The sequence below is a fragment of the Chiloscyllium plagiosum genome, chromosome 4, assembly GCF_004010195.1.
Source record: "Chiloscyllium plagiosum isolate BGI_BamShark_2017 chromosome 4, ASM401019v2, whole genome shotgun sequence".
Taxonomy (NCBI): domain Eukaryota; kingdom Metazoa; phylum Chordata; class Chondrichthyes; order Orectolobiformes; family Hemiscylliidae; genus Chiloscyllium; species Chiloscyllium plagiosum.
Window position 1 is genome coordinate 54,572,520 of NC_057713.1, and position 18,622 is coordinate 54,591,141.

At 38.4% G+C, this 18,622-nt stretch overlaps 1 protein-coding gene across 2 annotated transcripts in view; it reads left to right on the top strand.

Annotated features, from left to right (window-relative positions):
* Nucleotides 1–18,622, top strand: part of usp14 (ubiquitin specific peptidase 14 (tRNA-guanine transglycosylase)) — a 56,815-nt gene that overhangs the window by 4,782 nt on the left and 33,411 nt on the right. For both annotated transcript variants that reach the window (XM_043688245.1, XM_043688242.1), the window contains exons 2-6: nt 596–741; nt 2,438–2,470; nt 9,211–9,315; nt 14,092–14,195; nt 17,372–17,430. In XM_043688245.1, coding sequence (XP_043544180.1) covers nt 596–741; nt 2,438–2,470; nt 9,211–9,315; nt 14,092–14,195; nt 17,372–17,430 — 447 coding nt within the window. The remainder of the gene's footprint in view (nt 1–595; nt 742–2,437; nt 2,471–9,210; nt 9,316–14,091; nt 14,196–17,371; nt 17,431–18,622) is intronic.

The following is an 18,622-nucleotide window of genomic DNA, read 5'->3' on the forward strand; positions in this document are numbered from 1 at the left end:
GCAGTGAAGAAGGCAAGTGGTGTGTTGGTCTTCATAGCAAGATGATTTGAGTGTAGGAGTAGGGATATCTTGCTGAAATTGTACAGGGACTTGGTGAGATTACACCTGGAGTATTGATATAGTTTTAGTCTCCTTTATCTGAGGAAATATGTTCTGCACTTTGAAGGGAGTGCATCGAAGGTTTACCAGACTAATTCCTGCAATAACAGGGCTAATGTATGAAGAGAATCTGGATTGGTTATGACTGTATTCACTGGAGTTTGGGAGAATGAGAAACATATAAAATGTAACAGGGTAAATGCATGAAGGATGTTTCTGATAGCTTGGATTCCAGGTCACAGTCTAAAGATATGGGATAGTCCGTTTTGAACTGAGGTGAGGAGAAATTTATTCTCGCTCAGATAGTGGTGAGCCTGTGGAATTCTCTGCCATGAAACATTGAATGATTTCAAGAGGCAAAGGCAAGAGCACGGGACTAAGTGGGATGATCCGTTGCGGTCATATCTAATGAGGGAGAAGCTCTAAGAAATTACCTGTAATGTTACTGTGGAAAATATTCTTGTTGAATGAATGAGAATTTCTGTTTGCTTTTCAGTAAATGTCAAATGGGGGAAGGAGAAATTTGATGGATTAGAGTTGAACACTGATGATCCACCTGTAGTTTTCAAAGCACAGTTATTTGCATTAACTGGAGTTCAGCCTGAAAGGCAGAAGGTTATGATTAAAGGAGGCACACTAAAGGTAAGTTTTCTTTGTATTAATACTGTATGGGGTAGTTTGATCAAAACTGTTTTTATGAGGATAATTTTATATTTCATGTTCCTCCTTACCCCTCGTTACCTGAAACCCAGAAAACAGATCAACTGTATGCTGTCCAGGAAGAATCTAAAACTAGCCAGATTTTCTTCCTCATGTGGAATCATTTTGTCTCTGCTTATTTTTATTACTTTGGTTCCTTTTTTAAAACTGAAGCCAGAACGTTAAAATTATGTTGAAAGCTGTATCCTCAAGTATCTTTGACTGAATTGCCTGTTCTCATCTGTATTGATAGAAGAAATAAGCATTTCAATTGTTTTTTAAATCAAACATACTTCTGGAGCAGGTGGGACTTGAATCCATGTCGCCAGGTTTAGCAGTAGGGACACTATCACTGCACAACAAGAGTACTAATATGAATTTCAACCTTGATATTTGTATTCAACCTCTCAATCGTGATTTGGACATTGGATCTTGTGATTCACAGACAAGTGAGGTGCCAAAGAGGCCATAATATGAACTGATGATCCACCTGTAGTTTTCAAAGATATTTTCACTCGGATAGTGGTGGGCCTGTGGAAGATATTTTCTATATTGACATGTTAGAGGTATTATCACGCACCTCTGGGACAGGTGGGACTTAACCCACGTCTTCAAACTCAGACGTTGGGGGCACTACCACTGCAGCATGTGCCCCTATAAGTATTTCAATTTAACCTTTATCATTAACAAGTGCAATTTCCTTTTTCAGTTGGCTCACCAAGTTTTAGCTTAAGTGAATTGCTATGTTTTTTTAAGGTTAGTGCTAGCATTTTGTTAACAAATACAACATTTGTTCAAGATAGTTCAAGAAAATAATCTTTAAATATGACTTCCAATTAAGTTGCTATTAATATATGCTTCTCCCCATTAATCCATCAATAGAAAATGTAACATTACCCCACTTGCTCATAAATTGGCCTCCAAATTTCAGTCTAAAAATTGAGACACACAACTAAGACTACAGTCATATTTCTAAATTTTACATCTAGTCTTCCTGATTTTAATCAGCACTTCCTGCCTGGTGTTCTGTTTCTTCTGCACTGATGTTTAAGTATATTTCCTTCATGAATTAGGTCTTATTTTTACTGTTTTCCTTGTATATCACTGGCTGAATGGACTGTAATTTTAAGTCACTTTTGGGACTTTGAACTGAATAGAGGGGCATTGTAATTTAAATATTGCAGAGAAGCAGCCTAATGGCAATCTAATCCTACCCACCATTTTTGGATAATTTGCTTCATTGTGGAAGCAATCGGAAAGAGCATCTTACTTGCTTATAAGATGAGTACCTTCTTTACTTTTAGCCTGAATCAGAGACAGAAATTTATTTCTGTAATTTTAGTTTATGTATAATTTCCTGTCTCCATGGATCTGTTACCTTCCCTTATTTTACGTACCCAATAGCTAAATTCCCCAGACACATGTACTCGTATTGCAACTTGGAGCAACAAGCCTAATACATTGCAAACATATTGATCTTCCGTGAAGCTTTGTAATTTCTTGAGGTTTGAAGCCTGTTTGAAATACATCACAATTGCTTTCAACCAAGGTTATCAAAGTAAGCCAATCTTTTATCAAGTCTGTTTAAATTTCCTCACCAATATTTCTTTGATAACCAGATTTTTTGCTTTATTTTTAGGATGATGAATGGGGCAGCATCAAGATAAAGAGTGTAAGTAAGATGAGAAGTTATTATAATATTTTAAGTACTAATATTTTTTAAAATGAAGCCATTAATCCTGGTACTGTTGATTTAAATAGTAAAAATAATTATCATTTTTAGTAAGTTGTTCTGAATTTGAAATTAAATTGCAGTAAAGGTGTCATTTTTGATAAATTTTCTATTAAAGTTATATTCACTCTTGGGATTTGGCTGTTCTTGGTGAAGCCAAAATCAGTTGAATTCTGAGCAAATGGTAGCAGTTCTTTCTGTTAGATTGTTGCAACCAATGAAGTCAAGTTTTCGTGATGCAGTTAAAGAGCAAGTTGAAGGTACTCGAACAATGATAATTGGAAGAGTATCCTGGAAGTATATATGCACAAAGTATTGAAGGCAGCTGTAGGTTCAGAAAGCAGTTAATAAAACACAAGGGATCATATGCCTTATAACTAAAGACATAGATTACAAAGCCTAGCAAGTTATTGTTTATGAAATGCCAGTTTGATCCCAACTGGAAAATCATTGTCTAATTCTGAGCAACACATTTTGGGAAAGGTTTGAAGGCATTGGAAAGGATGCAGAAAAGGTTTAAGAGAGTGATTCTAGAGATGAGGAACTTCAGTTCCATGAATAAATCTGGGAATCTGAGGTTGTTCTCCTCAGAAGAATTGAGAAGAGATTTGATAGAGTTGTTTAAAATCAGGAAGGGTTTGGACAAATAAATAAGGGGAAACTGTTTGTTTCTATTGATTAAAAAAAGGACCAAGAACCTGATGACACCGATTTAAGATGATTTGATTATTTGCTAAAGGCAATGTGAAGAAAGCATTTGTTCTTTATTTATTTAGATTAGATTAGATTAGATTAGATTACAGTGTGGAAACAGGCCCTTCGGCCCAACAAGTCCACACCGCCCGCCGAAGCGAAACCCACCCATCCCCCTACATTTACTCCTTACCTAACATTATGCAGCACATGGTTAGGATCTGGAATTCTAATTCCTCCCTGGAGTGAAAGTTTGCTGGCTAGATCAGCATTTATTGCCTCTCCCTCATTACACTTCAGAAGTTGGTAGTGAGTGCCACCTTGAACCCTTGCAGTCTTAGAGGAATAGGTACACTGGAGTGCTGTTGTGTTGGGAAGTGCAGCACTTTTACCCAACGACACTGGTGATGTAGTTCCAAATCAGAATCGTGTGTGGCTTAGAAGGAACTTTCAGATGGTAATATTCCTATGTTTCTGGTTGGTAAATACCATTTAGTTTGAGAGGAGCATTAGTTAGTTGCTGAAGTACATCTTGTAGATGGTACACATTGCTGCCACTGTGCAATAGTGTTGACAAAGCCAGCACTTATTGCAGACATATAACTGCCTTTATGAAGTTGATACTGAGTCACCTTCTTTATAAATGGTTCATGACTTATATGTGCACCTGTACTGTTGTTTGGGAGTTAGCTTAAAGAATTTGACCAGTGATAATGAAGCAATGTTAATAGAGTTCTGAGTCAAGATAGTGTGTGGTTTGCTGGCAATGTGGTGTAGATGATGAACAGGCTTTGGGACCTTATGAAGTGAGTAGCCTGCTGCAGAATTTCCACTTCTGACCTGCTTTTGTAGGCACAGTAATTATATGGTTGTTTCAGTTAAGTTTCTAGTTAACTGTCAGTATGTAGGTGATGGGGAATTCTGGAATGATAATGTAAAAAAATGTTCAGGGGAAATATTTAGATTCGCTTTTATTTGAAATTGTAATTGTCTTGGAATTGTGTGGCACAAATGTTTCTATGCTCTGATCAGCTCAAGCCTAAATGTTGTATAGATTTTATTTAATGCAGCATCGACTGCTTCAGTATCCAAGGATTTGTGAATGGTGCTGAATACTGCAGCCATCGACAAGCATCCAAATCTCTATCCTTTTGTTGGAGTGAATGACATTGATGGAAGTGGCTGAGGAGGATTGGGCCTAGGATGTCCTGAGGCTGAGTTAATTGCCATCCAACAACTACCAATCATTATCTTATGTCCTTGTTGTGACTCTAATCCTTGGAGATCTTTTCCTACCTCAATTCCCCAAACTTATGTTTTGCTTGATACTGCACATGAATGCTTCCTTAATGTTCAGTATTGTCATCCTCCCCTCCCATCTTGAATTAAGCTGTTTCATCCATGTTTGAACTAAGGCTGTAATGAGGTCTGTGTTTGAGTGGCCCTGACAATACCCTAACGAAGCATCTGTGACCAGCTTGTTGTTGAGTAAATGCTGCTTGATAACACTATTGATGACATCATCTGTTACTTTACTGATGATTTTGAGATAAGTAAATCGGGCAGTCTTAGGCTAGATTAAATTTGTCCTGCTTTTGCAGTCAGGGCATAGCTGGGCAGTTTCTTAAAAATTTGTTGGATAGATGTCTGTGTAGCTATATTAGATTTTAGAATGTGGCGAGTTCTGGAGCACAGGATTTTAATAGTATTGCTGGGATATATAACCTTGTAGCTTTTGCTGAAGCTCTTGCTTTCTGCTGTCCCTTTGATATTGCATGGAGTTAATCAACTTGTCTGACGGTATATTATATGATGTTGAGAGCCTCCAGGTAAACCTCTGATGGCTCATCTGCTTGATACTTGTGGTTAAAGTTGACAATGTCTTGTCACCTGCACTGATATACTGTGCTGTTCCTCATCTAGGATGGGAATGTTTTTGAAGCCTTCTTTCTGCTAGCTTTTTAATTTGTTCACTATCATTCATGACTAGATGTGGCAGGGTTCTGACATATTGGTTATGGAGTTATTTATCTGTGTTTATAGCCAGCCATTTCTGAGGAGACTGAGCAGAGATTTAAAACTGAGGGACCAATATAGAGTGTATAGGGAGAGCCTATTTCTTTTTGTAGATAGGTCAATGACAAGAGTTTAGGTGAAAAGGAAAATGCAGAAAGAGTAGAATTGAATTGAGGAGAGATGTTTTAATCCAGATGATGGAGATCTGAAACTTAATGCATGAAATTGTGTTGAGGCCGAGCCCTTGACAGTGAAGTGCATGTGCACAATTGTTTTATGATTCTATAACCCATGAGGTTAGGGGCTAAACATTGGGTACTGGAACAGGGCTGAATAGCTCTTTTTCACTTCCCTACACCCAGTGGTTCTCCCTAATCCATCCTGCTAGTTACTTTTTCTCAAATAATTACTTTGGCAATTATGGTATCCCTTCTATAAATTATTCTGTTTCATCATGTTATGATGTAAATGCTCTGTTTACACATATCTAACATTTGATTTGAGTTTTTACCCTTCTAAAATTCTGGAAGATAGAACAAATGCTATTTTCATAGCTACATTCTTTCCCCCCAAATTTTAGGATGTAAGCAGGCAAATTCAGGGCACTTGTCAGCTTTTAGTCTCACAACCTTTGCTTAATTCTGGTTTATGATTGTCATTAATTACTTTTTATTTCCAGAGTTTGATCGCCATTAAGAATGTTGGTTTTGACATTATCTCTTTCATTATCCTCAAAATGTGCTCTGAACTGGCAACTAATTTATTCTATTCATTCTATCTCTTACTGCAAGTTAAATTTCTCCTCTGTTAAAATTTTCTCTGTAATTAAGAAAAATGATCTCCATTACCTTTCAAGCTATCATTCTTTATAGATTAAAAAACAAAATACCATGTATTGCTGGAAACCTGGAATGAGTATGAAAATGTAAGAACGAGAAGCAAGAGTGGGCAATTCAGCCACTTGACCGTGCACCACTTTTCGTTACAATCATGGCTGATGTCATCTTAGCCTTAAATCCTCTTTCCTGCCTGTTCTCCATAACCCTTTAACTCAATACTAATGAAAAATCTGTCCATCTCCTCCTTTAAAATTACTCAATGTCCCAGCATCTAGTGTGCTGTAGACAGTGAATTTCACAGATTCACGACCCTTTTAGGAGAATTAATTTCCCCACAAGAAAAAACATCCTTTCTACTTTGTCAATCCCCTTTAGCATCTTAATGCTACAGATTATAGGTCTACACTGCTCAATCTCTCTTCATAAGATAAATGCTTCTTTTCTAGAATCAAGCCAGTGAATGTCCTCTGAACTGCCTCCAATTCAACTATATCCCTCCGGAAGTAAGGGGACCAAATTTGTATGTAATACTCCATGTCAAGAGAGTGACGCTGGAAAAGCACAGCAGGTCAGAAGCATCTGAGAAGTAGGACAATCGACATTTTGGGCATAGGCTCTTTGTCGTTTCTTCTACTCCTCGGATGCTGCCTGACCTGTTGTGCTTTTCCAGCACCACACTCTCGACTCTGATCTCCAATGTCTGCAGTCCTCACATTCTCCTACGCAATACTCCATACCTTGTACAGTTGCAGCAAAACTTTCCTAATTTAATGTTCTTTTCCTTTATCAATAAATCTCAAAGTTCCATTTCCCTTCCTTATTACCTCCCTTTAACTGCATATTCTTTCTTTCGGATTCATGCATGAGGACACTCCGATCCTCCTACTGAAGCACTTGGAGATTTCTCTCCACTTCGATAATTAGTTGCCTTGAAATTGTCCAACTCCACACATCTATGTTAAACTCCAGTGGCCAAGGTTTGGCCTATTCACCTCACCTGTCCATATAGAACTATGGAGTACTATGGGCCTTTGAGTCTGCACCAGTCAAAACAAAAAGTAAATAGTTGGGGCCCAAGGATTAAAATCTATGGTACCCCACTTACCATCTTTTCATCCGGAACAACACCCATTTACCCTGTTTCTCTGCTTTCTGTTAGTTAGCCAGTCCTATACCCAAGCCAATAAATTGCCACTGTGATCTTCCCTTGTGCATGAACATTTTGTGTGGCATCCTATCAAATCCCTTCTGGAAGTTCAGACATACGACATCTACAGGATTTCCATTATCAACTTTGCTGGTTACATCTTCAAAGAACTGTGGAGAATTAGTCAAACATGATTTATCCTTCATAAAATCTTGCTGACTCTGAGTTTTGCCAAATGTCTTGTTATTACTTCCTTAATAATGGATTCTAATAGTTTTCCAATGACAGATTTTAAACTAACTGGTCTATAATTTCCTACTTGCTGCCGCCTTTTTTTTGAATAAGGGCATTATATTAGCATTTTTCCAATCCACTGGAATTTTGCGAGCATCCAGGGAAGTTTGAAATATTATAACCAGTGGGTCTGCTCTCTGTTAACAATTTCTTTTAAGTCCCTGGGATCTGTCTGCTTTCATTCCCAATAGTTTGCTCAGTCCTTTTTCCCTGGTGACAATTTTTCTAAGTTTCTCCCTTTCTACAGCATGGTACTATTGTTTTCCACCATAAAAACTGAGGCAAAATATTCATTGTATCTTCACCATTTCTGTGTTCCCTACTATTAACTCCCCAGTCTTCTCCTCCAAGGGACCAGCATTCACCTTAATTGCATTCAATCTTTTTATATATTTATAGAAGCTTTTGCTATCTGTTTTTTATATTTTGCAATAGTTTTCTTTCTTAATTTACTTCTTTCTCTTTTTATTACATCTGTCATAACTGTTCGTTGATCTTTGAAAGTTTTCCAATCTTCCAAATCTGCCAGTGGCCTTTGCAATATGGGATGCCTTAGGTTTTGTCTTTATATTATCTTTATCTTCCTTGCTCAGCCCGGATGTTTTCTGCCCTGCTTACAATCTTTCTTCCTTTCTGGAATTTAATTTAGTTGGGAGGAATAGAATATTTCCTTAAATATCTGCCCATTGCTTATCAACTACAACATATTTTACTCTTCCACTGGGGTCAAATTAAATAAAGACAAAACATAGGGAATGCTCAGCAGATCAGACTCTGGAAATGGCAAGGCCAGTGTTAATGCCTGTTCTTAATTATCCTTAATTGGGTGCCATGCGAAGCCCCTTTAAAAGGCCAACCAAATTGCTTTGTGTCTGGAGTCTCCTAGGAGACAGATTTCCTTTCATTAAAGAACGTCTGTGTTCTTTTTACACCAGTCTGTCATAATTACTTGTCCTAAGTTTTCATCTTGCACTAATTTATTAATTTAAATTAAATTCCCAGCTGCCATGATGAGATTGAAATTTGAATTTATGGATTGTTAGTCCAGAGATATATCCAACATGCTATTATTCTTATCTGTGGAGAGAGGAGCAGTTTACTGTCACATTTTTCATTGACCAGAAATTTTTGTCCTAATTTGCAACAAGGTACAAAAGATATTCTGAATCCTCTGATTTTTCTGCTGTAACCTTTGCTTTCTAATTACAGTCGTTATGGTAAGTTCCTGGGAGGTTTTCTTTTTGCTCCATATAAACTTCAAAAGTGACCTCCTGCACTCTTTCTATTCCCTGTATCACATCAATGAATTGCTTCATTGACTATAAAGTGTTTTGAGACTCTGGTGATTGTGCAAAAGTACTGTATACAAGCAAGGTCTTTCTTTCTTTGAGATCTCACTAAATAAATTAGGATTCGTCATTGCAGAATCTAACTTCGAATCTATTCTTCCTAAAAACCTTAAAACTATGTAACATCCTTACAGTCTTTATTCACACCCGAATTTTTAGGATTTAAAATAAACTTTCATGTTACTTCAGTATTTATGGTGTCAATTTTCACATGTTTCCTTTAATTTTAAAAGTAATGTTCATTTAGCATAAAATGAGACCTCAGAGGAGGAGAAATTTTTGATTTACCTGCTGGAATAAAAACTTTGTCTAACACCAAATTTTTATTGTGAAAATTTACAGGGAATGACTTTGTTAATGATGGGATCAGCAGAAGCATTGCCTGAAGAACCAGTTGTACGTCCGACTTTTATGGAAGACATGACAGAAGAGCAGCTCGCTTCAGCTGTAAGTTTTTTTTATATAACAAGCTACATTAGCGCAACAATGCTGTTGTGGAAATGTAGTTGGGCTTTTGAGGTGGTTCCAATGTGTGCCCTCTGATGTTCAGAAGTCTGGGGGCTAAGGATGCGTCATAGCAGGGCTAAAGCCTCAGTAGTAAAGGGCTGGGCTTTCTGAAGAGTGGCAATCTTGCACAGGTTGCCAGTATTTTTAATGAAAGGATGGAGCTCTATTCTGACAGCCGTTACTTGCTATATTCTGGAATTTCAAGGTTCAAACTCTCACAAACAGTCACTTTGACAGCTGCTGTCAAATGTTAAGACAAGTGTGAGGTTGGATTGCTGGGAGGGGAGGTGGGTAAGGTGTTGGGGGCCAGCTAAATGCTGCAGTATTTAGGGTATGTCAGAATGCATGTCACATATCAGGGGAGGGTGGGTGAAGGAGAAAGAACAGGCCTGAAGCAGGGGAAAAGGTGGAGCTGGGTCCTGGGTGAGGTGGAGGCAGATGAAGTCTAAAGTGGAAGGGGACGTGTTGAGGACAGGATTGAGGGGGAAGAGGTGTCTGTTCTACAGTGGGAAGGGGAGTGAGTCTGGAGCATGGGAATGGGGAGTAGTGGGATTGTGTGAAAAGGGTAGTGGAGTTGGCTGCTGGGGGTGTCAAGTCAGTGTGTTAGTGGTCTGAAGGAATTTAGTTGGAGGTGTGAGACTAAAGTATGAGCTCAGTTACATAGTCAGGCGTAAAATGTATTTCATAGTCTGCCTTTTCTTGGGTAATTATTTACTTAATTTAGTTGGAAATCTTTCAATTCTCAGATTTAAATGATGCTTTCAGAGGGTTACAGGCATATGGGAATTGTCTAGAGACAAAAAAAAACTGCAGATGCTGGAATCCAAAATAGACAGGAAGGAGGCTGGAAGAACACAACAAGCCAGGCAGCATCAGGAAGTGGAGAAGTCGACATTTCGGGTGTAACCCTTCAGGACCCATGCTGCCTGGCTTGCAGTGTTCATCCAATCTTCTGGATGCCTACTATGGGAATTGCCTGGCAGAATATTCAGCTTCCCAGATAATTCTCTTGGAGTGTTTTATGATGCGACTTTTATGTGCTCCCGATAAACAACTCAATATGCTGGAATAACAACTGTCCGGCTATTGGAAAATCTGGGATGTTGGAGCCCTAAGCAATAGCCACATAGAGCCATACAGCAAAGAAACAGACTCTTCATTCAAAAAAGTCTGTCCCGACCAGATATCCTATTCTGACCTAGTCCCATTTGACAGCAGTTGGCCCATTTCCATCTAAACCTTTTACTATTCAAATACCCATCCAGATGCCTTTTAAATGTTGTATTTGTACATGCTTCTACTGCTTCCTCTGGCAGCTTGTTCTATACACCACTCTCTGCGTGAAAAAGTTACCCTTTAGGTCAGTTTTAAATTTTTCTCTCTCAACTTACACCTATGCCCTCAGTTTTGTATTCCCCTACCCTGAGGAAAAGACCTTGGCTGTTCACCTTATCCATGCATCTCATGATTTTATAAACCTCTATAAGGTCACACCTCAACCTCCAATGTTTCAGGGAATAAAGCCCCAACCTATTCAGCCTCTCCCTATAACTCGAACCCTCCAATTGCAGCAACATCCTTGTAAATATTTTCTGTATCGTCTCGAGTTTAACAATATAATTCCCATCGAAGGATGACCAGAATTGCATGCAGCATTCTAAACGTGGCCTCACTAATGTTCTGTACAGCCACAACATGACATTCCAATTCCTATACTTCATGTTCTGACCAATACCAAACACCCTTCACCTTGTCTACCTACGACTCCACTTTCAAGGAACTATACACCTGCACCCCTGGGTCTCTTTGTTCAGCAGCATTCCCTACGGCAAGGCATATATGTTTATACACTGTTTAAGACTGACTACTTAGCAATTCCTCAGTTTTTTTTCTTTGTTAAATCATCAAATAAATTTATGCATGAATGTGTTATTTAGATTTGATCAATTGCATCAGCCCCTTTAAGTTAGCAAGCTGTGTGGAATTGTGAAATAGGAGAGGGAAGAGAGATATAGGTCATTCTGCTGTAATGCATGTTTTATCAGCGTGAATTGGCTATAATGTGATTGACAAATTGTGGATGTTGTTTAGATAACACAAACTGTCCACAATAGATAGTGATTTTTCTATTAGCGATCTTCTACAGCCAAATTTCTATAGTGTGATTTTCTGTAATGCAAGGTTGCAGAGGAACACAACTGTCGAATGACTGTATTTGGAATCTTAGTTGCTCAGTCTATCAGTTATAACTATAGAAAAGACAAAGTTAGAATTGTTTTTATAGGCATGCTTTGAGTTTTTGTGCGGATTCTTTTTACAGTTATATAATGCATTGGGTTCAACCACCTGATGAAGGAGCAGTGCTCCAAAAGCTAATGCTTTCAAATAAACCTGTTGGACTGTAACCTGGTGTCGTGTGATTTTTAACTTTGTACACCCCAGTCCAACAGCACCTCCAAGTCGTTTCTAAAGTGCAATTTTTCTATAACACTGGGTTGCACAAAGATGCAAACATCGTGTTGTAGAGGAACTGACTATACACTTAATGGTATGGTCCTGGGCATTTGCTGAACAAAGAGACCTTGGAGTGCTGATTCAAAGTTCCTTAAGTGGAGTTGCACATAGACAGGATAGTGAAGAAGACGTTTGATATGCTTGCCTTTATTAATCAGTGCATTAAGTATAAGATTTGGGAGCAGGTCACATTGTGACTGTACAGGACATTGGTTAGGCCACTTTTGGAATACTATGTTCAATTCTGTTCTTCCTGCTATAGAAACTCCCTGAAACTTGAAAGGGTTCAAAAAGGATTTATAAGGATGTTGCCAGGGTTGGAGAGTTTGAACTATAGGGAGGGGCTGAATAGACTGTGGCTTTCTTCTCTGGATGTCGGAGGCTGAGGGGTGACGTTATATAGTTTATAAAATCATGAGGGTCATGGATAGGGTGAATAGCCAAGGTCTCTTCCCCAGAGTAGGGGTGTACAAAATTAGAGGGCACATGTTTAAGGTGATAGAGGAAAGATTTAAAAAGGACCAAAGAACCAGCAAAGGGGTGGTGTGGATATGGAATGAGCTGCCAGAGGAAGTGGTGGAGGCTGGTACAATTACAACAATTAAAAGGCATCTAGATGGGTTTACGAATAGGAAGAGTTTAGAGGGATATAAACCAAGTGCTGGCAAATGGGATTAGATTAATTTAGGATATCTGTCAGCATGGATGAGTTGGATTGAAGAGTCTGTTTTCATGTTGTGCAGCTCTGTGACTATGAAGAATGGAGCTGATGGAGAAAACTTGTTAATGTGCTTAATTTCTAGGAACTGGGAGTTTGAGTAAATCACACTGTTAAATCTTTCTGTCCATTAAATGCAGTGCAAGTATTCAGCTATCAGAATTGTCAGCTCCCAGCTTGAGATCAGTTTACATTATACCAGGCACATCTCCTGGCTGTTTCTAAACGTCTGCATAGTTCAAGGGTGGATGAGGAGCCATCGTAGCACCTTGCAATATTAACATGGAAGGATAATCCATATGATAAAAATGCCTCTAGGGCATTTTCAGTGAGGAAAATGTTAGAACCCACAATGATTTTCATTATTTTTATTTTATTTTATTTGGAGTTTGATTTGGAGCTCTGAACTGTGAGCTAACAATGTTTTTTTTTTGGATTGTGATTAACAGATTCTGTTAAAAGGAAAACAGAGCAAACAAGCTTTTGTTTAGTTGTCAGGCCAGACCTGGAAGTTAATTGTAGGTTGATTTCTGGTTTTAAAAAAAAGTTTCTGCAGATGCTTCATCATTGAGGAAGAGCATTATGATTAAACAAATAGCAGAAGTTGGCTATTAATGAGGCTATTACCTGGGAATTGGTTTTAGCAAGTCTAGAAAAGATTTTGTGCTCAAGCACAGATTTTGAATGGTAACTGGGACATCGTGGAGCAGACAGTCAGTCTGTCAAGAAGTGGGTAGACTATGAATTGGATTTTGGACATTTTTCTTTTAAAGAAAACAGGAAAAAAAAGGAATTTGACTGTTAATATTGCAGCATGAAGGTTTGGAAGTTCTCTGCCTAACCTCCCATGACCAGCTCTCGAAAGCCCATAGAATAGAAAACTAGGTTAAAAGTGTTATTGCCTTTATCTGAGTGAACTGAAACAGTGGCCTTGATCAACATCTTCAGAAAATCAACGAAGAAACCGTCATCTAAGCTTGTGGAACAACATGTTGTGAAAACCACTTACTCTGGCCAGTCTTATTATTTTGTTTATCCCTTAACTGTGTTTATTGATTCATCTGTGTTTTATGTGAATGAGGCTGAAAACAAAAGTTTTCGGGTTTATAGCATAGACCAATTAGATTACTTTGTTTATTTTTTTGCTCTGTGTTGTTAATAACTTACTAAGTCTTTTGGTTAAGATATGAATTGATTTTTGGAATTCATTATTCTCAGTCTGGGCTTGATTATTCAAAAGTCTGCAGGTCAATTTTTGAGACCCTTTGAAGGTTTTAATTTTACTGTGTTGGGATTGTAGAGATAGCAAGGCTGATTTGGTTTGGCTTTCTGTCTGTTGTAACAAAAAGAAAATAGTTCCTCTGCTAAAATGGCCTTCTATTCATATAATTATTATTGAGTATTTCTATACCTATTCTAAAAAAAAGTATTGTTTTAATAAAGGCCCAATTTTTCTTTACAGCTATTATGTTTTTTGTTGGTAGATGGACCTTCCTTGTGGGCTCACCAATCTTGGAAACACTTGCTACATGAATGCCACAGTTCAATGTCTACGATCAGTGCCTGAACTCAGGGACACTCTTAAAAGGTAGGTGGCAGAAGACTTCAGCAGGATTTAGAATATTTAGAGCTTTACATTTGTGTAGTAATTTTCCTCTTCAATTTTTAAAAATTGTTTAATATAATCAAAATCAACAAAATTTAAATTGGACTAATGTTGCTTCTCTTATTTATACATTGTTTCAAGTCAGGTCTACTTCAAAACACAGATTTGACTAGGAAATTAATGAATAAAAGGACACAATTGTAATAATTAAACATGTCAATTGTTGATAAATAAGAGTAAGTACGCATTGCTGTTGATTTATATAAGAGACTAGATGGCTTTACACAGAAAGCGTCACCTGACCAACATGGTGTTACAGGCTAATATGATTTAGGATGCTTTTCTCGATTACGACATGTTCTGAGGTCCAGAGGAAGACAGATAAATATTCCTACTGAAGTCACAATGTAAGCATTAATGTATTTGGTGTACTGGATTTTTAAAGAGTCATGTGATACAATTTATATTTATAGAATCCATACAGTGTGAAAGCAAGCCATTGAGTTCACACCAACCCTCCGAATATCATCCCATCACATTCACTTATCCCTCTAACCTTGCATTTCTCATAGCTAACTCACCTAGCCTACACATCTCTACACACTGGGCAATTTTGCAAGGCCAATCCACCTAAGCTACACATTTTTGGACTGTGGGAAGAAACTGGAGCACCAGGAGTAGAGAATGCACAAGTACAGAAGTAGAGAATGCACAAACTCCATGCGCACAGTTGCCTGAAGCTGGAATCGAACCCAAGTCCCTGGCGCTGAGAGGCAGCAGTGCTAACCAATGAGTCACTGTGCCACCCTATTCTTGCATTAACTAGCCTGATAACCTGAGAGTAAAAATGCTGAATCTTACAATTATGATTAAAATTTTGTTCTGCTATGTTTTGCAAATTTATAACATTTAAAATAGTCATTTCAAGTAAGATAAATGGCTAACTAGATTGCAGAGAAGTTACATAGAACAGTACAGCACAATATAGGCCCTTCAGCCCTTGATGTGGCGACTTTTTATCCTATTCTAAACTTACCTACATACTTCATTTTACAATCATCCGAGAGTCATTGAAATGTTCTTTATGTGTGTGACACTACCACCATCACTGGCAGTGCATTTTGCGCGCCCACCACTCTGTAAAGAACTGACCTCTGACACCTCTTCTAAACCTTGCTCCAGTCACCTTAAGATTATGCCCCCTTGTTATAGCCATTTCTGCCCTGGGAACAAGTCTCTGACTATTCACTCTATTTATGCCTCTCCTCATCTGGTACACCTCTATCAAGTCACCTCTCATCCTTCGCTCCAGTGAGAAAAGCCCTAGCTCCGTCAACGTTTCTTCATAAGACATGCCATCCAGTCCAGGCAGCATCCTGGTAAATCTCCTTTGCACCCTCTCTAAAGCTTCCACATCCTTTCCATAATGAAGCAACCAGAACTGAACACAATAGTACAAGTGTGATCTAACCAGGGCACTATACAGCTGCAGTATAGCCTTGCGGCTCTTAAACTCAATCCCCCTGCTCATGAAAGCCAACACACCTTCTTAACAACCCTATCAACTTGGGTGGCAACTTTTGAGGATCCCAAGATCCTTCTGTTCCTCCACACTGCCAAGTGTCCTGTCCTATATTCTGAATTCAAATTCAACCTTCCAAAATAAATCACTTCACATTTTTCAAGGTTAGACTCCATCAGCAAACTTATGAACCCACCCTTCCACTTTGTCGTCCAAGTCACTTATAAGGATCACAAAGAGCAGGTGTCTAGAACAGCGGAATGTCACTGGTCACTGAGCTCCAGGGCTGAATATTTTCCATCTACTACCACCCTCTGTTTTCTATGGGCCAGCCAATTCTGTATCTAGACGGCTAAAGTTCCCTGTATCCCATGTATGCTTACTTTCTGAATGAGCCTGTGATAGGAAACCTTATCAAGTACCTTGCTAAAATCCATGCACGCATCATCCACTGCTCTACTTTTATCAATGTGTTTTGTCACATCCTCAAAGAATTCAATAATTGTGAGACATGACATCCCTCACAAAGCCATGCTGACTATCTCTAACCAAACTAAGGTTTTCCAAGTAATCATAAATCTTGTCTCTCCGAATCCTCTCCAATAATTTGCCCTTCACAGACTGAACTGTAATTCCCAGGATTATCCCTATGTCCTTTCTTGAACAAGGGAATAACATTTACCACCCTTCAATCATCTGGCACTACTCCAGTGGATAGTGAGGACACAAAGATCATCACCAAAGGCACGACAATCGCTTCCCTCGCTTCCTGTAGTATATCCTGTCTGACCCAGGGGACTTATCTATCATTATGTTTTTCAAAATTTTCAGCACATCTTTTTTCTTAACATCAACCTGTTCTAGCATATCAGCCTGTTTCACACTATCCTCACAAATGTCAAGGTCCCTCTCAGTAGTGAATACTGAAGCAAAGTATTCATTAAGGACCTCCCCTACCTCCACCGACTCCAGGTACAAGTTCCCTCCACTATGCCCGATTGGCTCTACCCTGACTCTGACCTTCCTTTTGTTCCTTCTGTCAGTGTAGAATGCCCTAAGATTTTCCTTAATCTCTACCTGCGAAAGCTTTTTCATGTCCCCCTTTAGCTTTCTTAAGTCCGTTCTTCAGTTCTTTCCTGGCTACCTTGTAACCCTCTAGAGCCCTGTCTGATTCTTGAATCCTCAACCATAAGCTTCCTTCTTCCAATTGAATAATGTTCCACATCCCTTGTCACCCAAGGTCCCTTCACTCTGCCATCCCCAAAATTGTTGCTTTGTTCTTCACTGCTCCCATTCGTGCAGTCACCCATGAAAGACAAAATATGTTTCATTGAGATGTAACGTAATTATTTTGTAAGTACCCAAATGCCACTGCAGTACTTTCATAAAAGGAGAAGCAAACTTCAAAAGGCTGCCATCGAATGTAATCAAGATATTAGCCATCTGCATTAATGGAATTTACATACATGCATAAAATATGATGTGTCAAACATTGGTAGTGGAGAGTCTGTGAATTTTTCAGAATGCAATGAAACAATTCTCACTGCATGCTAACAATTATCTCCAACTACCATCCTGGCTCATCTTTAATCAATTTACTGAAAATATTCCTTTATTTTCTCTTTTTTTTTTCTAGATATAAAGGTGCCTTGAGAACTTCAGTAGCTATGACTCCACCACAATATATCACAGCAGGTGAGTAGTTCTGTCTTAATACTTTGTCCAAGAAAAAAAATCAGTTTAATTCCTGCAACTTATTTTGACCTGTTTCTCCCCTTCCATGTGAAAGCAAGAGAAAGTTACATCTCTCTATCTACCCACCAAATGACCACTTTGCATGGTGTAACATCTCATTTGGTTTTGGTAGGTGGAGGTGGCACTAAGAATCCTCTTTGGTCTTGGGAGAGAAAGAGCAAACTTTTGGCTGTTTTCCAATAACTCTTGCTAGAAAATATATATACTGGGGATATCATTGTTGGGTTTGGCAGTAATATCTTCTTCTGTTGAATCATCTGGTAGTATTTATAATTTTAAATTAAGTTGAATAGCAACTTAGTGGCTATAGGGACCCGTTCTCTGGAAACCTTATAAAGGTCAAATCCTGTGCTTTTATTGAATTACTGGGAGTCTGTGGAACATACAGTACAAGTAGAATAATAATCATACAGCACAGAAATAAACCCTTCAGTCCAACCAGTCCATGCTGAATATAATCCCAAACTAAACTAGTCCCACCTGCCTGTTCCTGGCCCATATCCCTCCAAACCTTTGCAATTCATGTAGTTCTCCAAATAAGTTTAGTATATTCCCTCAGATTCTACTAGGAAGGCAAAGGTGACTGTCAAGAAAATTATCCTCTATTATTGACAGTGATCTGATTCTCACGAGAGGTTCTGAATATTTTTCATTTCAATGGGAGAGATATTTCCTTTAGTCTTCTAATCCAGGAGGTAAGATAACAAAGACATTGTGGGGCACTGGAATAAATTGATTTTTATAGTGGGGAGGGTGATGGAATAGCCAGTAGAAAGAACTGAGACTGTACATGAGGAATATCGTGGGTGATTTCTTATTGATGTCACTGGATTTTGGGCTCATAGAATTGAATAGGAAGAAGGGGAGTTAGTTAAAAAGAGATGACTTGGAAATTAAATAAATCTGATAATATTTTCAAAAATTTGAATAAAAAGAATCAGGTTAAATTTTTTTACTCCATTTCCTTCATAGAATTTCAGCACATATGTCTTGAATTTTGACTCAAAAATTGAATCAGAAGCAATATATCCATGTATTATTTCTTGAAAGACCAAGTGCTAATGAAGACATCAAGGCCACCTCAAATACCAGGAATGAGGAATTGATAATAGCCTATCAGCTGGTAGTTCCA